This window comes from Scylla paramamosain, chromosome 8 (assembly GCF_035594125.1).
Source record: "Scylla paramamosain isolate STU-SP2022 chromosome 8, ASM3559412v1, whole genome shotgun sequence".
In the NCBI taxonomy this organism is placed as follows: Eukaryota; Metazoa; Arthropoda; class Malacostraca; order Decapoda; family Portunidae; genus Scylla; species Scylla paramamosain.
Genome location: NC_087158.1, coordinates 29865736 through 29889811, shown reverse-complemented (window position 1 = coordinate 29889811; position 24076 = coordinate 29865736). Strand labels below are relative to the sequence as shown.

General features: G+C 39.2%; 3 protein-coding genes across 7 annotated transcripts; 2 read left to right on the top strand and 1 right to left on the bottom strand.

Moving 5' to 3' along the window:
• Window positions 1-795: 795 nt before the first annotated feature.
• On the top strand, window positions 796-5388 carry LOC135103132 (uncharacterized). Its single transcript, XM_064009192.1, has 9 exons — window positions 796-1061; window positions 1673-1734; window positions 2813-2982; window positions 3387-3558; window positions 3970-4101; window positions 4265-4309; window positions 4509-4595; window positions 4911-5023; window positions 5316-5388. Exons 1-9 carry the CDS (start codon window positions 875-877, stop codon window positions 5323-5325), a joined length of 978 nt encoding a protein of 325 aa, XP_063865262.1. The 5' UTR covers window positions 796-874; the 3' UTR covers window positions 5326-5388.
• Window positions 5389-5964: 576 nt separating this feature from the next.
• Window positions 5965-15731, bottom strand: LOC135103128 (glutamic acid-rich protein-like). Of its 4 annotated transcripts, none has more exons than XM_064009188.1 (6): window positions 15614-15731; window positions 9521-10081; window positions 7763-9128; window positions 7138-7334; window positions 6664-6873; window positions 5965-6362 (listed from the first exon to the last, which is right to left on the bottom strand). In XM_064009188.1, the coding sequence occupies exons 2-6, from the start codon at window positions 10061-10063 to the stop codon at window positions 6219-6221; spliced, it is 2460 nt and encodes an 819-aa protein (XP_063865258.1). In that variant the 5' UTR covers window positions 10064-10081; window positions 15614-15731; the 3' UTR covers window positions 5965-6218. The 4 variants fall into 4 exon arrangements, with proteins under 4 accessions (XP_063865258.1, XP_063865256.1, XP_063865255.1 ...); XM_064009186.1 differs by lacking the exon at window positions 15614-15731 and adding an exon at window positions 12202-12312; XM_064009185.1 differs by lacking the exon at window positions 15614-15731 and adding an exon at window positions 12148-12301.
• LOC135103133 (uncharacterized) lies at window positions 12475-23219 on the top strand. 2 transcript variants are annotated; one of them, XM_064009193.1, is made up of 7 exons: window positions 12475-12543; window positions 16553-16726; window positions 20275-20626; window positions 20893-21006; window positions 21269-21450; window positions 22632-22699; window positions 22847-23219. In XM_064009193.1, the coding sequence occupies exons 3-6, from the start codon at window positions 20297-20299 to the stop codon at window positions 22696-22698; spliced, it is 693 nt and encodes a 230-aa protein (XP_063865263.1). In that variant the 5' UTR covers window positions 12475-12543; window positions 16553-16726; window positions 20275-20296; the 3' UTR covers window position 22699; window positions 22847-23219. The 2 variants fall into 2 exon arrangements, with proteins under 2 accessions (XP_063865263.1, XP_063865264.1); XM_064009194.1 differs by lacking the exons at window positions 12475-12543; window positions 22632-22699 and having other exon boundaries at window positions 15876-16726.
• Window positions 23220-24076: the final 857 nt, after the last annotated feature.

Below are 24076 nucleotides of genomic sequence, written 5' to 3'. Positions count from 1 at the left end.
GCGCTCCATCACCCATCTGTCTCTGGGCTGCGATTCTCTCATGCAATTCCCGCTCCACTCCCTCCCCCTCCTCTCTCTCTCTCTCTCTCCAAAGAAAGATGTATTTTTTTTTTTATTTCAAACCCCTCTCAAATCCTTTTAATTCATTAATATCTTGCGTTTTATTTTTCTTCTTTTGCTTACAAATTTACCCTCCTTGTCTGAATCCGGTATAATTTTTCTTGCTTTAAGTCAGGGGTTCTCAACCTTTTGCAAGCTGGGCTCCCCCAAAGCTGGTTCAATGCAGTTGGTACTCCTCCCTGCGCCACCCACTCAATCCATTCCCCAGCTATGCCACCACTGATAGATAGAATCAGATAGATAGATAGATAGAAACCCCTTGGCTAAGCCATTATTGTATTGGCACACACTATCATTAATGTTATTATTATTATTTTTTTTTTTTCCCCTTCCCGTCCTGTGCTCGCGCCTCCCCGGGAGCGTGTCCGCGCCCCCCCCCCCACAGGGGGTCGTGCTCCCCCGGTTGAGAAACGTTGTTTCTACTGAACAATGGATTCGTGACATTGAATTTCCTGCAACGCTGCTGCTCTTTACAAAACCACCGGAAAGACTTCAGTGCATGAATGGAATACACAAGTACTTATTTTCCTGAGTGAAAACGAAACAGGCCATACGAACCTTCAGCATAAAGCTTAGTGCACAGAATGCTGGCAACGATGTGGATAGTGCCTATAAACAACAAACAGAAAAAAAGACTCGTGTGAACCAGGCAGGCTGCATGGGGTGACGAGAGGCGCTCACCCGCTCACTACGTGGCGGCAGATACAGGGGGTGAGGATTCAACCTGTGCCAGTTGCTGTTCGCTGCCGCCTCCATGAAGACCGTCGTGGTGCTGACTCTGGTGTGCGTGGCTCTCGCCCACGCCGCCCTCCGCCCTAATGAACTCACGCGCCCAAACCCACGCCCAGGACTCCCACGCGCTCAGCCCAGGATTTTCCCTTTGGAGAAGGCGCCACTGAGAATGCGAGCAAAGCAGGCGGATTTGGTGATTGACGGGAAAGGTGAGTGGGGAACTGAACTGGGTGACGGTTTGAAGCACTGAGTCAACAACTAATTTGAGAACTTAATTTAATTATGTTTCAAGCACCATACCAACAAACGACTTAAAAATTTAATTACACGTTATGGATTTCAGGCACCAATCCAATAACTATGTGGCACTAAGCTATTATAAGTTATGTTCATGTACATACTTAGTGGCTTGAACAAAATGGAGGTCACCTTATATATGAAAAAGGAAGGGGAAGGAGCTATGTACGTATATATTACTATGTGATTTGAAATTGAACAAAAAAGGCCTTAAAACTGGATTCGAGAAAAGAAGTTATGCTTACATTACGTGAATACTTTGAGGTCAAAATAAAAACGTACATAGCACTGATTATGGAGTATGGAGAAGGTGGAAGAATTGCTAAGAAAGAGTTGAGGTAACGCAGCGGGAGGAAAGCGGAGGAAGACAGCACTGTTGGGAAGTTGCTACTTACAGTACAATATAGAACAGAGAATGTGTTGATTATCGTAAGAAAGGAGTAAGACTGACTTAGGACTGACAAAATAAAGATCATAAACTGTACACAAATGGAGGATATGCTGACTGCTTCTCTCCTAACAGAAACCACCATCGGCCTGGCCTCCGCTTACTACCTAAGCGGGTTTCTGGATGACAGCTGGAACGTAAGTATTTCACCTCAGGCAGAGATAACACATGCTGGGAAGAAAGGAAGGAAAAGTACTTACGTTAGAAAGTTACAGCTGGGCGTTAATGGAAAGAAATGAGTAAGATAACAATGCTTCCTCTTTGTGTGTGTGTGTCTGGAGAGAGAGAGAGAGAGAGAGAGAGAGAGAGAGAGAGAGAGAGAGAGAGAGAGAGAGAGAGAGAGAGAGAGAGAGAATTTTTCCTTCAAGCATAGAAAAGTGTCACTTGTTTAGTTGAGAGTTTTATGAATGTGAAGCCTGAACCCGAGTACAACACACGGGACAAGGCAGAGCTTACGAGGGACTGACGCTGCCTGTGGGATTAATGACGAGTATGAAGTCAGTGATATATGGATTTGGTTGTAAGTGAGCGATAATAATAACGATAACAAAGATTAAGGAATGTTACGTTGCTTTGAGGACATCTAGCACGTGACGAAACGGCTTTGCGCAATATTTTAGCTACAGAAGTTCAAGGGTTGTTGAATGATGGTGCTGAACTGAGAGTACGTGATAGAGGGGGTTTGGGATTAAAGAATCCGTAAAAGACAGGAGACAAGAGGAGGACGAAGACGAAAACAAAGACGAGGACGAGAATGGCAAAGAAATCGACGCACAGGACAAGAATGAAAACAAACAAGTATAAGGATGAGAAAAGAGGTGACGATAACAAAAAAAATATTGATGGGTTGACTGAATTGCAGAGAAGGCGAGATCATATGGCACCGGTCAGTTACGAGAACAACGTTACATTTTCTAGTGAGAAATTGTCGTAAACCAGAAACCGCATCCTTGAAGACTACGGCATCCATCTCTAATTTTCTATCAGTTTTTGAAGTAAATAAGGTTTTCAAGGGTCTTTTTATGATTCTGTTGATAATTTAACAAGAATTCAACTAAAAATATACAATTAGAGCCCGACAAATCTTCCTTGTGGCTTTCGAAGATAGCTCTTGTGAAAATCTGAAGTGTTTCAAAACAAACAAGAAGGGACTCGTAATGATTTGATCGGGAGATGAGCGACAAAAGTAGATTACAAGACGTTATAATTCCACAGATCCTGGGCAAGATCGTGGGCGCGCTGGTGGGAACGGGACAGGAGGGCGAGGTAGACTACTTCGAGGTGATCAGGACGCAGGTGCAACAGGTGGTGGGGGACTACATCGACGCGCACAACATGGAGCAACTCGAGATCTACAAGGAAAGTCTGGGCGTCCTGCTTCAGCGGTAAGGGAGAGGGAGGAGGAGGAGGAGGAGGAGGAGGAGGAACACAATAGGAGGTGGTGTATAAGGAGGTGGAGACACACCTTAACATACAAGCAACAAGTAATAAGGAGGTGGAGACACACCTTAACATACAAGCAACAAGTAATAAGTAATACGCACTAGCTTGCTAATTTGTTAGGTTGTAAACTTCTGGAACACTATTCTGTCAGTAAGTTCTTAGGAATCCAAAGAGAACAGAACAGCAGCATGACAGGAGGAAGAGAAGAAAAATGAAAACAAAGGTGATGATTATGATGAACTCACTACGTGCACAGGCGCCACACAAAGTAATATAACTATTAATAAAAGCACAGTAGGAGTTGAGGACAAGCCTCAATCATCACCTTTTCACCCTTTCTTGACAGCTACATGGACGCCCCAGTGGAGAGCTCCAACTATGCCGACAAGAACACGGTGGCCAACTCCCTCTCCACCTCCATCATCGCCAACCGCTTCCTGGTAGAGGCGGGCGAGCGGCCACAGTCCATGATCATCCACTTCGCAGACATCGCTTCCATCCACATCCTGGTGCTCAAGGTCAGGCGCCTGTCCGTCTTTGACTTTCTCACTCTCGATTTACTCAGAGCAAAAGTTATCTAGCAGCCACTCAGGGCAGGCATACCTCAGCTAACACCACACCATGCTGTACAATATGGTAGAATTTAATACTCCCTACACAATTTATGAAATATGGAAACTATTTCCCATAGACTCAAAAAATGTACCAAAAAAATTCTTCAGATGTAATGAAACTACTGAAAAATTTAAGAGGCTTAAAAATATTATATCTGCATATGAATCTAAACAAACCTGAAAATCTAACAATTCTTTCCCATAAAATAACTGAAACTTTTCCAAGATATCTTGCACAAGGACACAAACAGATGAACACACAAACATGGTGAATACATACACTCCCAATGATAATCCCAAGCACTTTGCCTCCAGGATGTAGCCCAGACCTACAGTAAGCAAGGGGCGCCATCCAGGTGGTGGGTGGACCTTGATGACCAGCTCAACCATTACATCAGCCACGGCAAGACTCTACAGAACTCAGTGGTGGATTGGCGCAATGATATGGTGAGTCTGGGGACCTTGAAGAAACCCTCTATTGATTCCCTAGACTGTGTGACTTGAAAGCTTCTCAAGAAATTACAAATAAATTATTAGACTCATTCTTTCCTATCTGTGCTACACAACTAAGGAATAAAATCAAACTTGTGCAATGTTACTCTTCCTGCAGGTGACGTGCAGCTTTGAGGAGGGCAGGAAGTATGATTCTTGGATTGTAAGTATAAAAAGAGATGCTCCAAGAGGTGGTGACACACTCTCCAGTTAATTTCATACCGATAAACTTAATAGAAATTAATATAGAGACCAATCAACTCCTTCATATTGAACTTTGCAAAGACCACAGAGAACTTAGAATAGTGAAGAAAATTGCCAGACATCACTAATCTGGGCAACTGTACTTGTGGCTGCTGCAGATTACTGACCCAGTGGCACGACTGAAGGACACCTGCAGGCAGCTCCACGGCACCTCAGGCTGTGACGACCACTGCCAGGCCTACCAGGTGTGTGTTATGCCACCTCAACATGTTTTGTTTATGGCACACTGGCAAACTCAAATCAGATACAAATGAATGATTTGCTACAACTTCCTAATTTTGATCAGCATTAACTGTTCTGTTACTGCATTTCAAATCCTTTCAGCTTTGATCATACACATTTCTATCTTCCCATTATTCCTCTAATACCAGAATCAAACATGAGTTGTGGTTAAGATTATTTGTGGTTTGGTAACAAGTCTACTTCTCCTTACTTGAGGCAAAGTAAAACTGGGTAACAAAGGCTGTGCTGGTAACACAAGAAATTCTCCCCTGCGACAGCTGACCATGAACCGGGAAGTGAGCCAGTTTGTGTGGAACTACATGGGGAAGGCGCTGAGGGAGTGGGAGACACTCAAACTGGTTTCCACTGCCATGGTCAAGGAGATCTATGGGTAGGTGTTGCTTTGAGGCTCAACATGTTCCTGTGTTACTATGGGGGACAGTTATAACGTTCCTGCATGTGATGTGCTTGTGTTGACAGGCTGCTCCTTGCACACTGCTATTTCTTTTGATTGGGGAATTGCATAGTAGGGTTAAGTTGGCACGATTGTAAATTATGCTATTCATACAAAAATACAGGTAATGAAAAAGGTAATAATAAACTGATGATGATGATGATAATAATACATGCATACATCCCAATATCCAAAAACACTAGCCAACATCATTCCTTCTCTCCTCCAGCAATAACTAATAAACCAAGTCCTCTACCAGAGCCTTCCTCAGGCCTCCCTCGAAAATAAACTTACCAACAAAAGAGACTTCTTTCCTTCCTCCTGTTCACCTGCACTGGTACCAGCTGCTTCCTTCCAGCTTCATGTATATGATGATAATGTATGAGGTGCTTACATAAATCATATCAATATCTCTCAAACTGCTGAATACATTATCAAAACTATTATTTCAACAACTGCTAAGTGATCTTGTAATGTGGAGGAAGCAAGTCACATGACCAGTCTGAGCTAATTATGTGATTGTGTATAAACTCCTTGTTGGCAGAGTATAGCAACATGGCCTCTAACAAAAATATAATCTATCTATATGCCAGGCCAGTAATCCCAAACAGGGTGGCCCAGATTAAGTATCACACACTCATACACACATTATTAGCCTTGTTGGCCACTGATAGAGAGGGACTGGCTCATGGACCATCCTACTACACCCAAGGAGCTTAGGCATACCACATATTTCCATGGCACAGACATAACAGACAAAAAATACAATAGAAAAACAATACTCATACAAAATGAGTGACAACTATGAAGAGATTCCCACAATTCTAAATCAGAATCAGTTTATGTATCAAGTGCAATCTGCTGGTAAGAACATATCATTTAAAACATTTCATTCACTTTTACTCAGAAAACAGGTCACTGCAGCAAGGCAGAATCTACATACATTCCAGGACCACATGTTGAATGTGACCTTCCGTAAAATGCATGAGCTGCATAAAAGTAGAGACATTGAATAAAAATAATGGATTATTTTAAAAACATATAAGAGAAAACATACCTCTCTCTTTCTCCTTCACACACATACACACTGCAGGTTCCACAACCAATAATGGAACTACACTTTAATCTTTCATCAAAATTTCACCACCTTAGGCTTCGTCCACTTGTTGGGTGAGGGTGAGGTGTCCTGGTCAGCTGCCTCATCATCTTCATCCAAGGCCTCAAGTTCCTCTCCTTTCATCCTCTTCATTGTGATGGTGTTTTCTGCGTTCTCTTTCTGATAAAGGCAACACCATACAAACAGGCATTATTTTATTGCTTTATAAGATTATAAAATTTGATGAATTTGAGAGACTAACATGGTAAAAATGTATCTATTTTTTTGTTCAGAATATGCATAGTGATTTTTTGAGGGTGGCTCTTAAAGAATTGAGCAAAAATGCATACTCTTTTCTTGCCAATACTGTTAAGATAATTCTTACTGCATGAAGTAAAAACCAGTACAAACAAATACAAAACTTCCAAGCACCACAACCACAGTAACAACACAAGAAACTGAGGTGAATGTAACTTCTTACTTGTAAATCAGGGCAGTCCTTGGCTAAATGTTCCACAGAGCCACAACCCCGGCAAGCTCCACCCCTTGGGTACAGCCCTCGGGGATTGTCAGGGCACTGGCGGGAAATGTGACCCGACTCCTTACAAATGTAGCAAGTGGCAAAGGAGAAGCTCTTCTCCGAACCCTTCTTCAGGTTGCATGAGGAGGAAGAGTGCTCAGTTGAGCCACACTGGAAATTGATATGAAAGGAAAACAATGAAAAAATGTTGATAGTCACAGCTTGAGATCAAACTGAATCCAATTAAAAAGGGGAAATACTACAAGATAGGGTTAAGTCCTGAAAGAATTCACAGGAACAAAGGCTTTCCTCAATATTAGATTGCTGTACTGCATATCTTGAAATAATGACCAATTCAAGAAAGCGATATGACCACTGTGCGAGAGAACAAAACAGTGATGATGACAGTAACAATCAGAGTGTGCATCTCCTCACTGTGTAGCAGATGGAGACCTGGCTTTCACCATCAGCCTGAGCTAAGTTGGGGCAGGCTGACACCATGTGGCCCGGCTGACGGCAGTTGAGGCACAACAGCTTCCTCTCATTCTTGAGCACCCGTTCCTCCCTGCGGCGCTCCTTCTGCATCAGCTTATCCACCTCCTGCCGGCTCAGTCCCTCTTTAAACAGCTTACCTGATGGGTGAAAACAGATAGGTATGTTTAATGCAGGGATTGCCATGTGTAGGCCTGATGGTTTCTTGCACCTTTCCTTATTTTATTTTCTTATATTAAGCTCACAAATGTTATACCAAAGTTGGTTAGTTCTCTTATAAGTATCTGTGAATCTACAAGTGTTAGGCCATAACTGGTTTGCTCATATAAGTAAAGATGTCTCAAAATATTGCAAGATTCAGTGAATTTGATGTCTAAACATGAAATGAGAATTAATATACTGACTAATAAATTGCTTTGTATTAAGAGATTCTCAAACACAAAGAAATGGGGATGAGATAGATGGAAGTGATAAGAAAGAGAAAAGAGGGATGGATATTTCCTAACTAGACTGTAAAAGAGAATGATAAAATACAACAAAGGACCACTAAAACTATAATAACACTTACTTCTAAGCTTATGTAATCTATCAGCAGCCTCCTTTTTCACAAAGAAACCATCAAACTTAACCACTTTCTCACGGTCATCTTTTTTGGTATCTTTATTGCCCTTTTTGTTATTATTCATTCTTTTGCCCATTTCAGAGAGCTTCTGGAGTAGCTTTTTGTGGCAGAATCTCTTCCTCTTCTTCACGGCACGCTGCAGGACAGTGTTTTCCTTCTCTGTGAGTTCTCCTCTACTCCCATCTGTTCTGGCAGCATAGATATCCTCCAGCTCTGCCTCCATGGCAGCCTCCAGCTCCTCCACTTCCTTACGCAACACCCAGTACCCCTCAAAATTTGTCATTAGCTCATTCTCCTCAAAGTCTCCCAGAGGACTAGAGGCATGATCCATTTTGTTTTGTTTTGTATTATAGTCATAAGTCTCAATTTTCTTATCTGCTTCAGTTTTATGCTGTATGTTAATTGGTGATTGTGGGATCTCTGTTTCTAGCTTATTCTTTTTCTTTTTGCAATCAGGTTGTGGTGTCATGGGCTCCTCTTTGTCATCTTCATTCTCACTTTCTAGGTTAATTTGGATTACTACATCTGTTTCTAACTTATCTTTTTTCTTCTTTTTCTTTTTGTGATCAGGTTGTGGTGTCACAGGCTCCTCTTTGTCATCTTCATTCTCACTTTCTTGGTTAATTTGGGTTGTTACATCTGTTTCTAACTTATCCTTTTTCTTCTTTTCCTTTTTGCAATCAGGTTCTGGTGTCACAGGCTCCTCTTTGTCATCTTCATTCTCACTTTCTAGGTTAATTTGGATTACTACATCTGTTTCTAACTTATCCTTTTTCTTCTTTTTCTTTTTGTGATCTGGTTGTGGTGTCACGGGCTCCTCTTCGTCATCTTCATCCTCACTTTCTTGGTCAATTTGGGTTGCTACATCTGTTTCTAATTTATCCTTTTTCCTCTTCTTCTTTTTGCAATCAGGTTGTGGTATCAGTGCTTCCAGATGTTTTGTTTTTTCAGATGTTTGTGAAATCATCATTAATTTTGTGTCATCCTCTTCAGCACCATCATTATCATCACTCACTTGCTCCACTTCTAGATTTATCACTTCTATGCTTTGTTCATCCAGCTGCTTGCATTTATTTTCCTTTATTTGCATACTGTTTTCTTTGTCAGGGGAGGACAATGAACCATTACCTATCACGACTGGCTTCTGGTTTTTCTTCTTGTTCTTCTTTTCTTTTGCATTACTTTTGGAACCAGAATCAGTCTTGTTCTTTTCACCTCCTGCTTCACTCACTAGATTCTTCTGCTGGTAAATCAACTCAATCCTCAACTCCCGGTGAGCTTTGCGCTTGGCTTTCATCATCTTCTTCATTATCTGTGGAACCATATATACAATAATTAGTAATTCATCTGGGAATGTATACTGTAACCTTATTATCTGCAATTTTTGTCCAGTGAAGATAGTTATGAAGATCTATTTATCTATATACCACAGCTTTCTCTCCCCCCAAAAATGGGGTAGCCAAGACAAGGCACACAACTTTCACATTCATACTCACTTAAACCACTCTCTTAGCTCCTTGGCCCCTGATGGGGAAGAGAAGGTACTCCTGCCCTAACTTTACAGGATAAGCTCTCCCTTACTTATTTACAGGCATCAAATTAACACTTTAACAAACAGAAAGGTGTAAAGGCAACAACAGTGAAACTGAAAGATGAGAGACTGACATATGTAAAAGTATACAGACAATACTGATGACATCTTACCCCTTTTTTGTCAAGGCCTTCTTCTTCTAGAGCGGCCTTGAGGCGGTCCAGCTCCCCAACCATGGCCTTCTTGACCCACATGTTATCATATCGAGTCATGGTATCACTCTCCTCATAAGGAAGGTCAAACCAAGTCTTCTCAGTGCCGTCCCGAAAAACCTTGACCCTTTTCCCTTCTGAATTGATGGTATACCCAGGTTCTGAAGTCTTTGGGCCTTTCTTCTTTTCTTTCTTACTCTTTTTAAATGCATTTTGTATTGATGGCACTGGATGTCCTTCTTTCTCATCAGTTTTTGGGTCCTTTATGGTTTGGAAGGCATTCTGTGGTCCAGTCTCTTGTTTCCCAGTGTCAATTGTTTTCTTTTTCTTTGCAGTTTGCCCTATAATCCCTTCCTTTTTCTCACTTTCTTCTTCGTCGTGATTCTCTTTTCTTTTCTTCTTGCTGGTTTCTAATTGCGACACAATCTCTGCCCATGGTGTTGCATCCTCATACTGTTTCTTGTTGGAACCCTTGGAACCTTCTGCCCGTGCAAAGCGAACCATCTCTCAGTCACACTATATCTGTGAGGAGGGGAGAAAGAACATGAGACATAAGATTTTTTAAGTTTCATGGAGCAGATATTTTCACATCTTCAAATAGAAACTCATATTTCTTTGAAGCCCTGGCATCTCTTCATGTCCATTTAATTACTCTTGTTTTTAGATTTCTAGGAAGACAAGGTTGCTTTCTTTCAGTTTATGAGCTGTGCTTTTTGGGTTGATATTCAGCTGCCTTCTCATAACATGAAATCTTGAAATTGCATTATCGTGGATCTCCACTCCTTGGCGAGTGTGTAGGTGACTGTCTGTCCACAGCCTCACACCAAGGATTTAGCTATTGTTCATTGGTGCTTTTCTCAACGTCTTACACAAAATCCAGCCCTAACATAAAAACTCAGATAAGTCTTCGTTTAGAACAAGCACTTCTTGTTCTCCATATCTTTTGTCCTCAGACACTACACACAAAGCCTTCAACCAGGATCGGGACTTTGAAAGAGGGAATAGTGCAATTAATGTGTTTGTCTCTATCTGATGCCTGAAAGACTGATTTATGTTTATGATAAATCCTTTTAACTTTGCTGTTGAACCCTGACATGATGATATAGTACTATACTTACTGTAGTGTATGTCTGTAAAAATATTTGACAGCATCCTCCTATGATTAACTCACAAATACATGTTGAAATTTCACACACTGAGCCCTGGAACACTTCCTTTGCACCTCAGAAAGTAATTCATATGTAGGTAAAATATAATCAAAAAGTTTTTTTTTGTCTGTACATAACTTCAGCTTGTTTGTTTTATCAGAACCACTGAACAATAAACATTTTATTATGAGCATTTTATTATGAGGCACATTTCATATGCAAGATATATAAAGGACACTATGAGTGTATTATTACGTGCAGCCGTCATCATGGAAACTTTGGAAGATTGTGGTCTATTTTTGATGTTATTCCTCTGAAAATGGTTGCTTTCATCTTCACAACCTTGAAGTTTGACACTATTTCCTATCTTGGTGAGTGTTAATGTATCTTATTTCTTAAAAAATATGATGATTTTGGATGCAGGCTCCTCATGAATGGGCTGGTTAGGTTAGGCAATGATAAGTTAGGCTAGTGTTCTTATGGGAGGAGCCCAGGGGGTGAATCTCCTCCACTTTGATTAGGTTAGTTTAGTAATGTTTAAGTTAGGTTAATGTCCTTAAGGGGATCAAGAGGGGACAAAGACCCCTTGGTTAGGTTAGTTTAGGTAATGTTTGGTTAGGTTATTGTTCTTGAGGGGATTCCAGAGGGGGCAATGCCCCACAGTTAATTTAGGTTAAGTTTGGTAATGTTAGATAATTTTTCTTTTTTACCCCATAGGGCTAAGCTTCCTTTGGGTAATAAAAGATTGGATCATCTACTCCCTTCTCCTATGTGAAGGCAGGCGATTTTTTTTTTACACTTAAGTGGCCAGTATACTTCACTGGGGTAAGAAAATGTCAGATCCTCTACTCCACACTTCCCCAGGTGAAGGCAGCCAGCAGCAGTGAAGCCCACCTCCAGTTAGGTTAGGTAGTGTTGGGTTAGTGTCCTTAAGGCGGTTTCCAGTGGGATCAGTCTTTCCCAGTTAGGTAAAGTTAGGCTAGGTCCTCAAAAAACGGCGTTTCACCCACTGATTTTTTTCATGAATGTCCAAATTTGGCCTAATTCGGTTTCCTCTAACCTAAAACCACACTTTCCATGTCCCTTCCCCCAATTCCCCACAGGTCTCCCCAAACTTGCTGAGGGAATGGGGAAGGAATTATAGTGAATATTTACCGAAAAGCCTCATGCAAGATGGGCCACTATGAGGTTGACCACGATCATGGATGTCACACTTTGACTATAAATACTTTAGTACCTATGTAGTATATTTCAAAATTAGCATCTCCATGATTTGTTCATAATTCTGCCCTTAATTCCAGAAAGCTACATTTCATTCACTACCCTCGGCAAAGCAGGGCCACCACAATGAAAAAAAAAAAAAAAAGGCAATTTGATGGGCCAGCAGGCGTTATGTTAGTAAATCCTTAATGAAAACAGAAATTGTAGCATCACACTTACGTACAAACCACTAATTCCAATCACTAGTATTTTTTCCTGCCGGTCTCTCAGTACCTTAGGACGAGCCACCTCAGCCGTCAGTCACCATGCAATCTCACAGCGTCACACGTGTTCCCTCCGATGTTTAGGATCTGACTACTTCGGCTTGACTCAATTCGGTCTCCTGATATTGTCTAATGCGGTATAATAAGAGACATAACGATATAATTCCTTTAATAAATAATTTTAGGATCGTATGGGTCTAGATGAGCTGAAAATTGGTGGCAAATCATTATACTTAGCCGAGAAATATATACCTTTGGCACTCGTGACTCCCGCACTCAGGGCACTCGTGACTCCCGCACTCAGGGTATTCGTCTCAGGCGTGGGTGCGCTGTTTCCAAGGGTGACTGACAAGTAAGGCAACACGTAATGGCAGTTCAGAAGGTAGTATGGAGAAAGGGGAGTAGATAGCCTCGTTCTGTTTATTGCAATGTATATAATAACATAAAACTGGTAAAACAAATTTCCGTCTTGGCAATTTGCCGCTCAGTGGGACTAAATTTTCGTTATTGGTTCCAAAGATGGATTGTGGAAGCTGAGAGACCTTAATGTGATGAAACTTTTCTTTATATTTTGGTGAATCACACTAAACTGGCTTAGTCTTTGAAGGACTTGAACACGTAACCGAGTTTTTGCACTGGAAGATTAATATCGCAAAATTGGCTTTGCTTACATATAATTCAACTGTAATGGTACATTTCGCGCCATCTGACATTCATCGCAACAATAGCAGTAGTTTGTTTAATGTTTACAAAGTTTCATCACAGGACCAATGGAAGCTGAATAATTTACCTCAGGTCACTGGGGACATCATAGCACCAAAGATGGTAAGAGAATTGGTTATTCATTACTGCAATATCGTACTGAAACTGTAGGAAAGCAGAGGGAAATGAAATGTGAATAGCAAAATGTTTTTCTGACTCTGTCAGTGAGTAGCATACACAAAGACCATAATATTATAAGAGACGGCCTTTGGTTAGACCTGCGCCACTTCTAGCCACTGTTTCCGTATTGAAAGGCGTGACAAGATTTGTGTGCTCAGGGGATAGTGGCGAATGACTGCAGTTTGGCAAACGAATGCTAAACAACCACCGCCACCGTCGCCTCCTCCTCTTTCCAGCAGCCCCACCCCTCCGTATCACACGTTACAACACCCTCATTCCCATCTGCTCCCGCACAGACAGGCGTAAGAACAATCTCATTCCGACCATTGTCAAGCTCAGTTTAATAATAACAAACATGTAATACAAATGTGAAAGAAAGAAAGAAATTCCATCTAGCTCCACTACCTGTTACATTGCATTCAGTTATGTAAGAATATAACTTTTACAATCTTCACTGTATTAACTTGACGTGCTCTTATTTTATTATACTGTAGTATATTTTAATTTATTCTAGTTTATTTTACTTCCATTGTTTGAATTTTATTACTCTTATGTTCTTTTAATTCCTTGTTTTCAATGGGATTTATCAGCCGAACGGCTGTTTAGCTTAAATGAACCGTTAACTATTATTATTATTATTATTATTATTATTATTATTATTATTATTATTATCATTACACACACACACACACACACACACACACACACACACACACAGTAGTAGTAGTAGTAGCAGTAGGAGTAGTAGTAGTAGTAGTAGTAGTAGAAGTAGTAGTAGTACTAGTAACTATGCAGTCTTAGCCATGAAACGTGTTATAGGGAGGATGGGTGAGTGAATGGGAAGGTGGATGAGTGAGTGGGTAGTTGGATGGGTGGGTGTGAATTGGTGTGAGGATGGATAGATGGGTGAGTCGGTAGATCGTTAAGTGGCTGGATGAGTGGAGGGTGTGGGTGGTAAGGTGTGGATGAGATCTGGATGTTGGGTTTGGTGTAGTTGAGTAGATGGGTGTATGGATGGGTAAGTGTTTGGGTGGATGAGTATGATTGATGATGGAGAATTAGTGGACGATGGATGGATGGGTGGATAGATTAGTGAGTGGTTGTTGTTTTGAATGGGTAGGTTAATGTGCAGTGGATGGTATATATATATATATATATATATATATATATATATATATATATATATATATATATATATATATATATATATATATATATATATATATATATATATATATATATATATATATATATATATATATATATATATATATATATATATATATATAAGTATTAGGCCTTGCTGGCGCCCGAGTGTAAGAAAAGCAGGAAAAGTGAGTGGCGAGTGTGTGGGGCGACACTGTACCCTCCCCACGGTTTTGGAGGACAAAGTGAAAGATGGAGGTGGAAGGAAGGGCCAGTGAGCTGCGTATGCTTGACCTCTGAGTGGACGTAGGGGAAAAAAAAAAAAGACACGTTTCGGAAATAACTTGTATCATAAGTAGAGAACGTGCATCCCGTTAAGCAGCCGCGCATTGCAAGGCCACGAGAGTACGTGGTATGATCGCAAGTGACACGTCCGGAAATCAGCGTTTAATTGCGTGTGTCTTAATAGAAAAAAATAGCTGATTTCCAAATTATACATCAAAGTATGACCTCGTGTAGTTCAGGAGAGTCCTTCGTATAGTAAAACACATCAAGGCGTCTCAGTGTAGATATAAAGATAATAAAGTAATAGATATAAAGATGTAAAGTGGATAAATAAATAAGAAAAAAGTGTTAAATCATTAGTGTGAGGCCATTTGTGTGTTGTAAAACACACAAAGGCGCTAAACTCTGTCCACCAATTAGAGGCAGTTAGGCTCATTACCGCTCATGTGCAGTCTTGAGTTCAATATATTACTTTATGACCGCTGTTTACTTACTGTATAAAACATCTGTGACCAGGGTTGTGTCTTTGAGCCAAACTGTGACCAGATAACACGTCAGGAGCGGTCAGACTTGCCCTTCACCTGAAGCACCACCATCTGCGCCTTTGTCTTTGCTTATTACTTGTGAGTGTTGCTTGTGAGTCACCATTGCCCCTGTTCCTTTTTTGTCAATATTAATACTCGCTGTTACGTATGTGCGTCTTATTGATAGGTATATAGTGTGTATGAAAACTCTGTATTAGTTCCTCATGCATCTGCGAAATTCCCTTGATCCTTGATGCTATACTCGTAGGTTAGTTTATTTATTTATTTATTCCGTTATGTAAGAGGGACACTGGCCAAAAAGCAAGGTTGAAAAGAATAATCGAAAATTGGAGGATTAACTGGTAGCATCCTACTCTGTATCTTCTATATATGTGTTACTTTATCTATCATAAGCCAGTATAAGCCTAAAATCATCACCTGATATTTTACGTCAATCCAACAAACGTATTTAAAAATTCGCGACCACGTTGATGTTTTTGGTGTAACATTGTTGAAGGAGAAGCGTGGTGGCAGTGGTGGTGGTGGTAGTGGTGGGACGTGAGGACGTGAGGATCTGTCACTGACCTTGCGATGGCTGGCTTACCCTTGAGCAGTGGTGGGTGAAGAAGATCGAGGGGAATGAGGCAACCACGACATCAGGGAACAGGTGTGTGAGGGGACAGGGATGAGGTAGGATGAAATGAGACGCTTCGATGCCTCTACTGTCCTTCCCTACACACACACACACACACACACATCTGTACGTGATATTCCTGTTAGTTTATTTCTTTGGTGGTTGTTTTTCTTCTGTTTTAATATTTTTTCTATTGTTTATTTATGTTTTGTCCCTTGTTTCTTTGTTCGATGGTAATTTAGTTATTTATTTTTTGTAGAACGTCAGTAAAACATAAAGGAAAATCTGCCCTCCGTCCTGTAATATTTGGGAAAATGTTAGGCTTTGTAGGATATCTCGTCTTGCCTCTCGCGCTCCCTCCTTCCTAGGCATTGAAAAAGTGCTGGAAATTTGAAGATTTATAAATGCACTGGTGTGTGTATGTGTGTGTGAGTGTTATTGCTAGTTATCTCTCTCTCTCTCTCTCTCTCTCTCTCTCTCTCTCTCTCTCTCTCTCTCTCTCTGTGTCAGTAGTTGCACAGGTCTTCAAGGGTATTTTTACGGTTTTAGTGACAGATTAACAACATTTCTACATTAATAACAGGAGAAACACCATTGAAAACCCTGATAATCATCTTTATAGCTTTGAAAAACAGTCGTGAGGAGAGAGAGAGAGAGAGAGAGAGAGAGAGGGAGTAGGAGCATTTCAGTTGAGCCTATTCTGCCCTGGTTCGTGTTTGCTGCGGTGACACGGTGCCGCACTGAGTGAAGATTGCGTTCATAATCACTTATCGGGGGTGGAGTGGGGAAAGGATAGTCAGGAAGTGAGGATATTTATATTATTTGACATATTATTTGATAGCATGTCAACTTTTGTGTGTGTGTGTGTGTGTGGGTGGGTGTTGGATCAGTGACAGGTGGCGCTGGGGAGTTACCACGGCGAGCGGCTGGCTGGCTGCAGTGTTTTGGTCAGCACTGGTCGATCTTGCCCTACACGCTCTATTAACCAGTGTTTCCGTCTTCCCGACACCTTCTTCCTGCACCAAGCACCGTCAAGCATCACCAGAAAGGCACGAGAACGTAAGGTGAGTCCAGCGGGGCCAGTCTCTCCTCAGTCAGCCTTACTACCTTCACAACACCCTAATCCTCCCTGTAGTGTCTTGTATTCGTTTATTTAGGATTCATTATTCGTTATTTAGTTTTTTTAGGGGTTAATTATTTATATTTAGGTTTTGTTTACGTCTGAGTCTGGAAAGAGTTGGAAATTTATTCAAATATTTAATGTTCGCTAATATGTAAACAAGCCGTCAGCTGTGTTATTAGCCATTATTTGCCTCGTCTCTCACTTATTGTAAGCCTAACATATCACAAGATGGATCCACATGTCTAGCCTTCATATCCGCTGGCCAGATATATCCGTCATTGCCTGGTTTTGGCGTTATATAGGAATAAATAAGGCAACATGGCCGCCGGCTCCCCCACTGAGGTCGCTGCCGAGGGCCGCCGAGGGCCGCCATGATGAACTGGCACCTGTTCCGGCTTGTTGGTTCCAATATTTTTTTTAATTTTTCTGAATTAATTTATTTGGCTTGTATAGTAAGATTTTATGGTTTCTAAAAATATTTCGTTGCTTTTGAAGTGTTTTTCTTGCTTCAGTTAAGTAAATGTGCTGAATTTGGTGTTGTTTTTTATGTAAATAAGGGGCAGTTTGTACGGTGAAATTTACCCAGCCTGGTTTTTGGCTTTTTTATTTGAGGCTTTAATGAAGATTTTATTGCTTCAAAAAATCGTTTATGATTTTTAAAGTATGTTGCGTTCCTGTTGAGTTAAGTATGTGGAATTTGAATAGGCTTATTGTCCCATTGAAAGTGGCGATTTTGTCATTTTTTAGCTTCTTTATTTTTTTATTGTAGCTTATAACTAAGTGTGCATTATTTTAAAAAATAGTTCAGATTTTTTGAAATGTTTTTTTACCAGTGTAAAGTGGAATAGGTGGACTTTTCAGTGTTTTTAATGGTGTCAAAATTTCCAACACTTTTTCCATATTTCACATAATATTTCTTTATAACTACTGAGACTGGAGGTGTTTTGATATTGTGAATATTAATTCAAGTAATTGTCAAGTCATAATATATAATGCATTCGAGCCTAGCTTCATTTTTTCTATGGGTCAATTTCAAAATGAAATACATTACGTACGTATGGCAGCGGGGCGCCGGCACCTCGCCTGTGACGTCATCAAGGATTCGGGACTCGGTCTGCTCCAGTGTCTCCTCAATATTTACCGTAATTTCCAGTGTTTTACATGTGTTTCCAGCTGTTTCTAAAGTCAGGCGTGTAGATAGTTGTAGTAGAAGGAAGAAAATAAGAGAAATGAAAGAGGAGAAGGAAAAAATAAAAAGAAATGGAGGAGGAGGCAAAACAGGTAAACAATATTTAGCTTAGTTTCCCTTGCTGCGCTGCAGTTCTCTGTAATATTTGGTGTGTTTTGGGTGTTTTACGTGTTTAGGATATATCTAAGAATGTTGTGGGTGTTTAGAGTGTGTTTTGGTGGTGTTTAGGTGTGTTTTGGATGTATATTTGCTGTTATCATTGTGTTTTGGGTGAATTTTGGGTGTTTTAAATGTGGTTTAGGATGTTTTTAGTTATATTGTAAGTGGTTTGAGTCTGTGGGGTGTTTTGAGTATATTGTGGGATGTTTTAGTGTGTTATGGGTGTGTTTGGGGGTATATTGAGGTGTAGTGAGTTTGTTTTGGGTTTATTTTCTGTTTTAAGTGTTTCGGTGAGTTTGGGTGTGTGTGTGTCGGGTCTTTTGAGGTGTATTTGATTGTGTGCAAGTAGTTTTGGGTCTTTAAGGGTGTGTTTGTGGTGTTGAGTGGTGCTTTAAGTGTGTTTTGGATGTTTTGATGTGTTTTGGGTGTGTTTGATGAGTGTTGGGGTGTTGTAGTGTATTTTGGGTGTTTTAAATCTTTTGAGTGTGTTTGGATGAGTTTTAGGTATATTGGGGTGCTTTGAGTGTGTTGTGGATAAATTTAGCGTGGTTGGGGTGGGTTATTTGGATGTTTTTAGATGTTACGGGATGTTTTGAGTGAATATTCAATATTTGGTTGTGTTTAGGTGAGTGTAGTGGGTATTTTGGGGTGTTGTGATGTGTTTTGGTTGTGTTTTGGATGTTTTGAGTGTATTTTGAGTGTGTTTTGGTAAGTTTTGTTGCATGTAAGGATGTTGAGTGTTATATATATATATATATATATATATATATATATATATATATATATATATATATATATATATATATAATGGGAAGGCAATGAGAAGAGGGACAAAAGAACATTTGATGCACCGCCTGTGTTCATACCGGGATCTGATGTCAGTTCTTGTGAAGGGCCAGAATGCATATTCCTGAAGTCTGGAAGGAGTCGTCTGCCAGCCTGTATGGACACTAGGCTGTAGCTCCAAAACTAACTGTAGGATTCTCTCTAAAATAGTCTCATTGAGATTCTTGCACAAAATTACCTATACGTAACTTAATCTAACCTAACCGCTACAAGAGTAAATGGGCCGAAACATTACCAGACTTCGGGAATATGCCTCCAGAGGGATACGGGTTAAGGTCGCTTCACACACATCAGTGCTGTATTCGTTCCGTGCTGTTCAGTGCTTCAGTGTCAGTAAAATAAAAAAATAAAAAAATCATCATTTTGGAATTCAGCGGAAGCATTTACACACGTCCGGCGAAGTACCGTGTTTTGACTGAAGTGATTGTTACGTCTCCGTTCCGTGAAATGGAATATCGTCGTCACTGGTATTTTAAAAATTTTCATGGATGTCAGACAAGTGTTTGAAATAAAATAGAAGAAATTGAAATGGTGATAAATACTCTTTTTAATTGATGTAATTAATCACATTGTACATTATACTTACCACAACACACCACATCACACCACACCACATCATAACACACCACACCATACCACACCACACCACACATTACTGAGCAATGTCATCAAACAGTTTTTGGACATTCTTAAGTACTGGAAAATTTTTGTTTCATCATTAATTAATTCCTCGTACAGAGTAGCAAAATCTCCTTCAGTTTCTCTTTTTCTTCCACGTTTCATGTACCCACTTTTCTTTTCTTTATTTTTTGTTAAGCAAGCATCTTGCTCTTCATCAAGAATTATGACAATCATAGCCAACTCCACGTCTGAAAGGATATGTGTGCATAGACGTCACGAAAGCGACATGGATATCACTGACACTAAAGCTATAAAATACTAATACAGCACTGATAGGTGTGAAACCACCTTTGAGTGTACTATTCAAATAGTGTACCCACTATCTGCCAATTTCACTGGGACAAAAGCACAATTAGGTGATTGTTAAGAAGAAGAACAACAACAATAATAATAATAATAATAATAATAATAATAAAATAATAAAAGGAGTTAAGCCATCTATATAGTTAGCTAGATTGATATCATTATTATTGTTATCATCGTTATTACATATCAAGGTATTGTGACATTATTATTAATAATATGTTATTATTATTATTATTATTATTATTATTATTATTATTATTATTATTATTATTATTATTGTTATTATTATTATCATTATCATATTTCAGCTATCCAACATCAGAACAGTATATGAATATGGCAAATGCTGTTTTAACATCATTTCCTGCCATCCTGAGAAACAGTGATCTCGAGGAGCATGAATTGCAGCTGCAATGGAAATTGCGCATCCAGCGCAAGTTTCAGAATTCAAGAAAGAGGCAGGATTCCTCAGTGACTGAGGTGACGTCAAGGAAAAAGAAGATCCCTTGCATAGTGCCAAAAGAGACTACGTGTCCACTGATGTATGGAGTAAAGGCTTACCTTCCACCAAGGCCCCATTCAGAAGATGATGAGTCATTAGAGAGACATAGACAGTGGCTTGCTCTACATTGGATGAAGAAAGATCCCGAGTTAGATAAGGTATGTGATATTTGTACGCTTGATTTATCTTTTTTATATTTCAGAGACTTCTTTACTGGTGTTGTTTAAAAATACCTGCTCTTATGTAAGCAATTTCAATGGTACTGGTGGATAGCCACTGAAAAATGATGCTTGTATATATATATATATATATATATATATATATATATATATATATATATATATATATATATATGAGGGAGAGAGGGAGGCTGGTGGGACAGTCAACTTATGAAAACTAATTTTACTTTAATGATTTTCCTCAGGCTGAACGCCTCATGCAGTTGACACTCTCTGAGAGACGCAAAAAAATAATCAATGGGAACATTCTTGTAGCAGAAATCCTGAACTTGTACCCGTGGATTCAGACTGTTGATGGCGTAAGTGTGTATATATGTACACTTTATGGATTTTGCTACATATTGTTACTAATTGTCAACTTTATTTGTAGGGCTATAATGTATATAGCTATTTATATTTTATAGTAGGTAATTGATATTTAGCTACCGGTATTTCCATTCTCCCTCTCAGGCTCAAAGGCCTCAGTGACGGGAGATAAGCACTCATAACTAAGTACAGTTATTGCAGATGCTCATCTCTGTAACCTTCACTTATAATTATTTGATGCTTATATCTTTACAGATAATCAAGGAGTTCCTGAGATTAGAACCACAAGCGGATGAACCAAACCCAAGAGTAGGAGTTTTGAAAGGGCTGGAGAAATATAGGCTTCCAATAATTGCCATTCTCAAAAAAAGAAAAGGAGTTCCTCTGTATATGGAAACCTTACTTGAACTCTATGACCACGATGAAAGTCAATGCGAGTAATGTCTAGTTCAATTTGTTCATTTCAGTAGCTGGTAGCAATTTAATATATGTATCTTTTCATCATTAGCAATGCATCTTTCACTTTTATAAGCCTAGTATTCATGAAACTACGCTGCATGCAAAAAACAAACATTGTATTAAGCATGACCTATCTAACTGTAATGCTTGCACCAATTTCTATAAAGGTACTAATTTAATTGTTAAATTCCTGCTCTTCTATCAAACTTTTGGCTGAGTGCTATGGCTAAATAATTGTTTGCAGCATAAGTGATGTTAAAGATTTTAATAGGTGTAAAGCATCTCTCTCTCTCTCTCTCTCTCTCTCTCTCTCTCTCTCTCTCTCTCTCTCGTAAGGAAAGACATTATTTCTAGTGTAAATAAACCCAATAGGCTGTCCAATTTGAAATTTAAAATGTAAATATTATCAATCTTTTTAGAAATGTTAGCTGCATCCTCTTCCCTTGCAGTCCAATAAGACAGGTCACTAATTCGTGTGGAGATAGAATTCATGGAGTCACCTTTGCTGGCACTAGCGCAAGTGCAAACAGTCTGATAAAGGTTTCTTCCATGGTTGTGATGAAGTTCAGGACTTCTCACACTGTTTTGGTGGATATGATGAGAAGAATCGGGAGTTCAGAACATCAGTGCGTTATGTCGGGGCATGTAGGTTCAGCTGGGTTTTTTTTTTTTTTTTTTTTTTTTTTTTTTTTTTTTTTTTTTTTTTGATCAGTACTCTTTTTTTTTTTTTTTTTTTTTTTTTGATCAGTACTCATCATATTCTTATGAGGACTTGCTAGACAAAGCATTATTGCATTATGATATTACCCAAATAGTGTCTCAAGTAAAAAACAAAAAACATAACCGCATACTCGTACAAAAGATTTGCTGCTGTGACACAAAGGACAAAAATCATTAGTATACTGGTCGTTCTGAGCATTCAATCAAAATGCTTGTCATTCATATAATTAGTAGAACCATTGAGGAGCTTTATTTTTGTTAATTCTTATGTGATAAAGCAATAATTACAGGAGACTTTTAAAAGATTGGTACTCAAATTAGTGGACTGTCCTATTGGATGTGACCATATCTTCACTTTTTCCTTACACAGTTAATTTTCTTTTGTTTATTTGATTTACTTATTATCATATTTATTTATATATTTATTTATTTGCACCAGATGCTTGCTTAGTTATATTGGGGTTACTTCACCTGCTTGGAGAAAGGAAAGACTCCATTTTTACTAAGGTTAAATTTCAGTACCTTTGATTTTAGAGTGGTGTGTATATATTGAAATTTCTGAATATATTATCACCTTAAGATATACATCTACATATAAATTTTATTTTAATGTCAAAATGTTATTAATGTTTACACTATTATTTCTTCCTTAAGGTACCAGAAGAAGAACTAAGAACAGGGCAGTCTAGTGTGTATTTGATGGTGCACCTGTAGCTGAACCAACATGTATTTCTATGGCTGTAGTCTCATTGGTAGCAGGGCTTTGTGTTTAATACTGAACACCCAAAAAATTGTGAACATTTCCTCCGTTTCACAACATCCCATCTCTTAGGTATCAAGTATGACAAAGGTAACACTTCAAAAACAAGATCTCTACTTGTAAAACTCAATGAAGTAAAGACAGAATTGAGCTACAAAAATGCATAAATCTGCTTCCAAATATATTCAACTCCACACATAATGCCTCTCTCTCTCTCTCTCTCTCTCTCTCTCTCTCTCTCTCTCTCTCTCTCTCTCTCTCTCTCTCTCTCTCTCTCTCTCTCTCTCTCTCCTCTCTCTCTCTCTCTCTCCTCTCTCTCTCTCTCTCTCTCTCTCTCTCTCTCTCTCTCTCTCTCTCTCTCTCTCTCTCTCTCTCTCTCTCACACACACACACACACACACACACACACACACACACACACACACACACACACACACACACACACACACACACACACACACACACACACACACACACACACACACTAGTCAATTACTAGTTAAAGATTAATCAGTGAAATAAATACAGAACATTATGTTAATAAGTTTTCTAAAAGGAAAAGGAAATACTTGTACTTCCCCTTCCCCCAACCCAGTATTCATGAAATCTTACTGAATTGTTATCTTATGTTTTATATATATATATATATATATATATATATATATATATATATATATATATATATATATATATATATATATATATATATATATGAATGGAGAGTAGACTCTCTCTCTCTCTCTCTCTCTCTCTCTCTCTCTCTCTCTCTCTCTCTCTCTCTCTCTCTCTCTCTCTCTCTCTCTCTCTCTCTCTCTCTCTCTCTCTCTCTCTTTCCAAATTGGGAAGTATTCTTCATGTACCATATGATGCATATATATATATATTTTTTTTTATGCATTTTTAACCTTTTTTTTTTTTATTTCTCTATGTTATTACAAGTGATAGGTGAACCTTCTTTATTACTGTTCTGAGCATTTCTGTAGATTTGTTTAGTTAGTATATCCCATAGAAATACTCATTTTCTTTTTTTGTGTGGCTTTAAAGGATTAATGGTGACATGGATATGATCTGGGTTAAAAGCTTGTACAAATAAGATTAAATGTCTATTTTTGCACTGGTTGTTT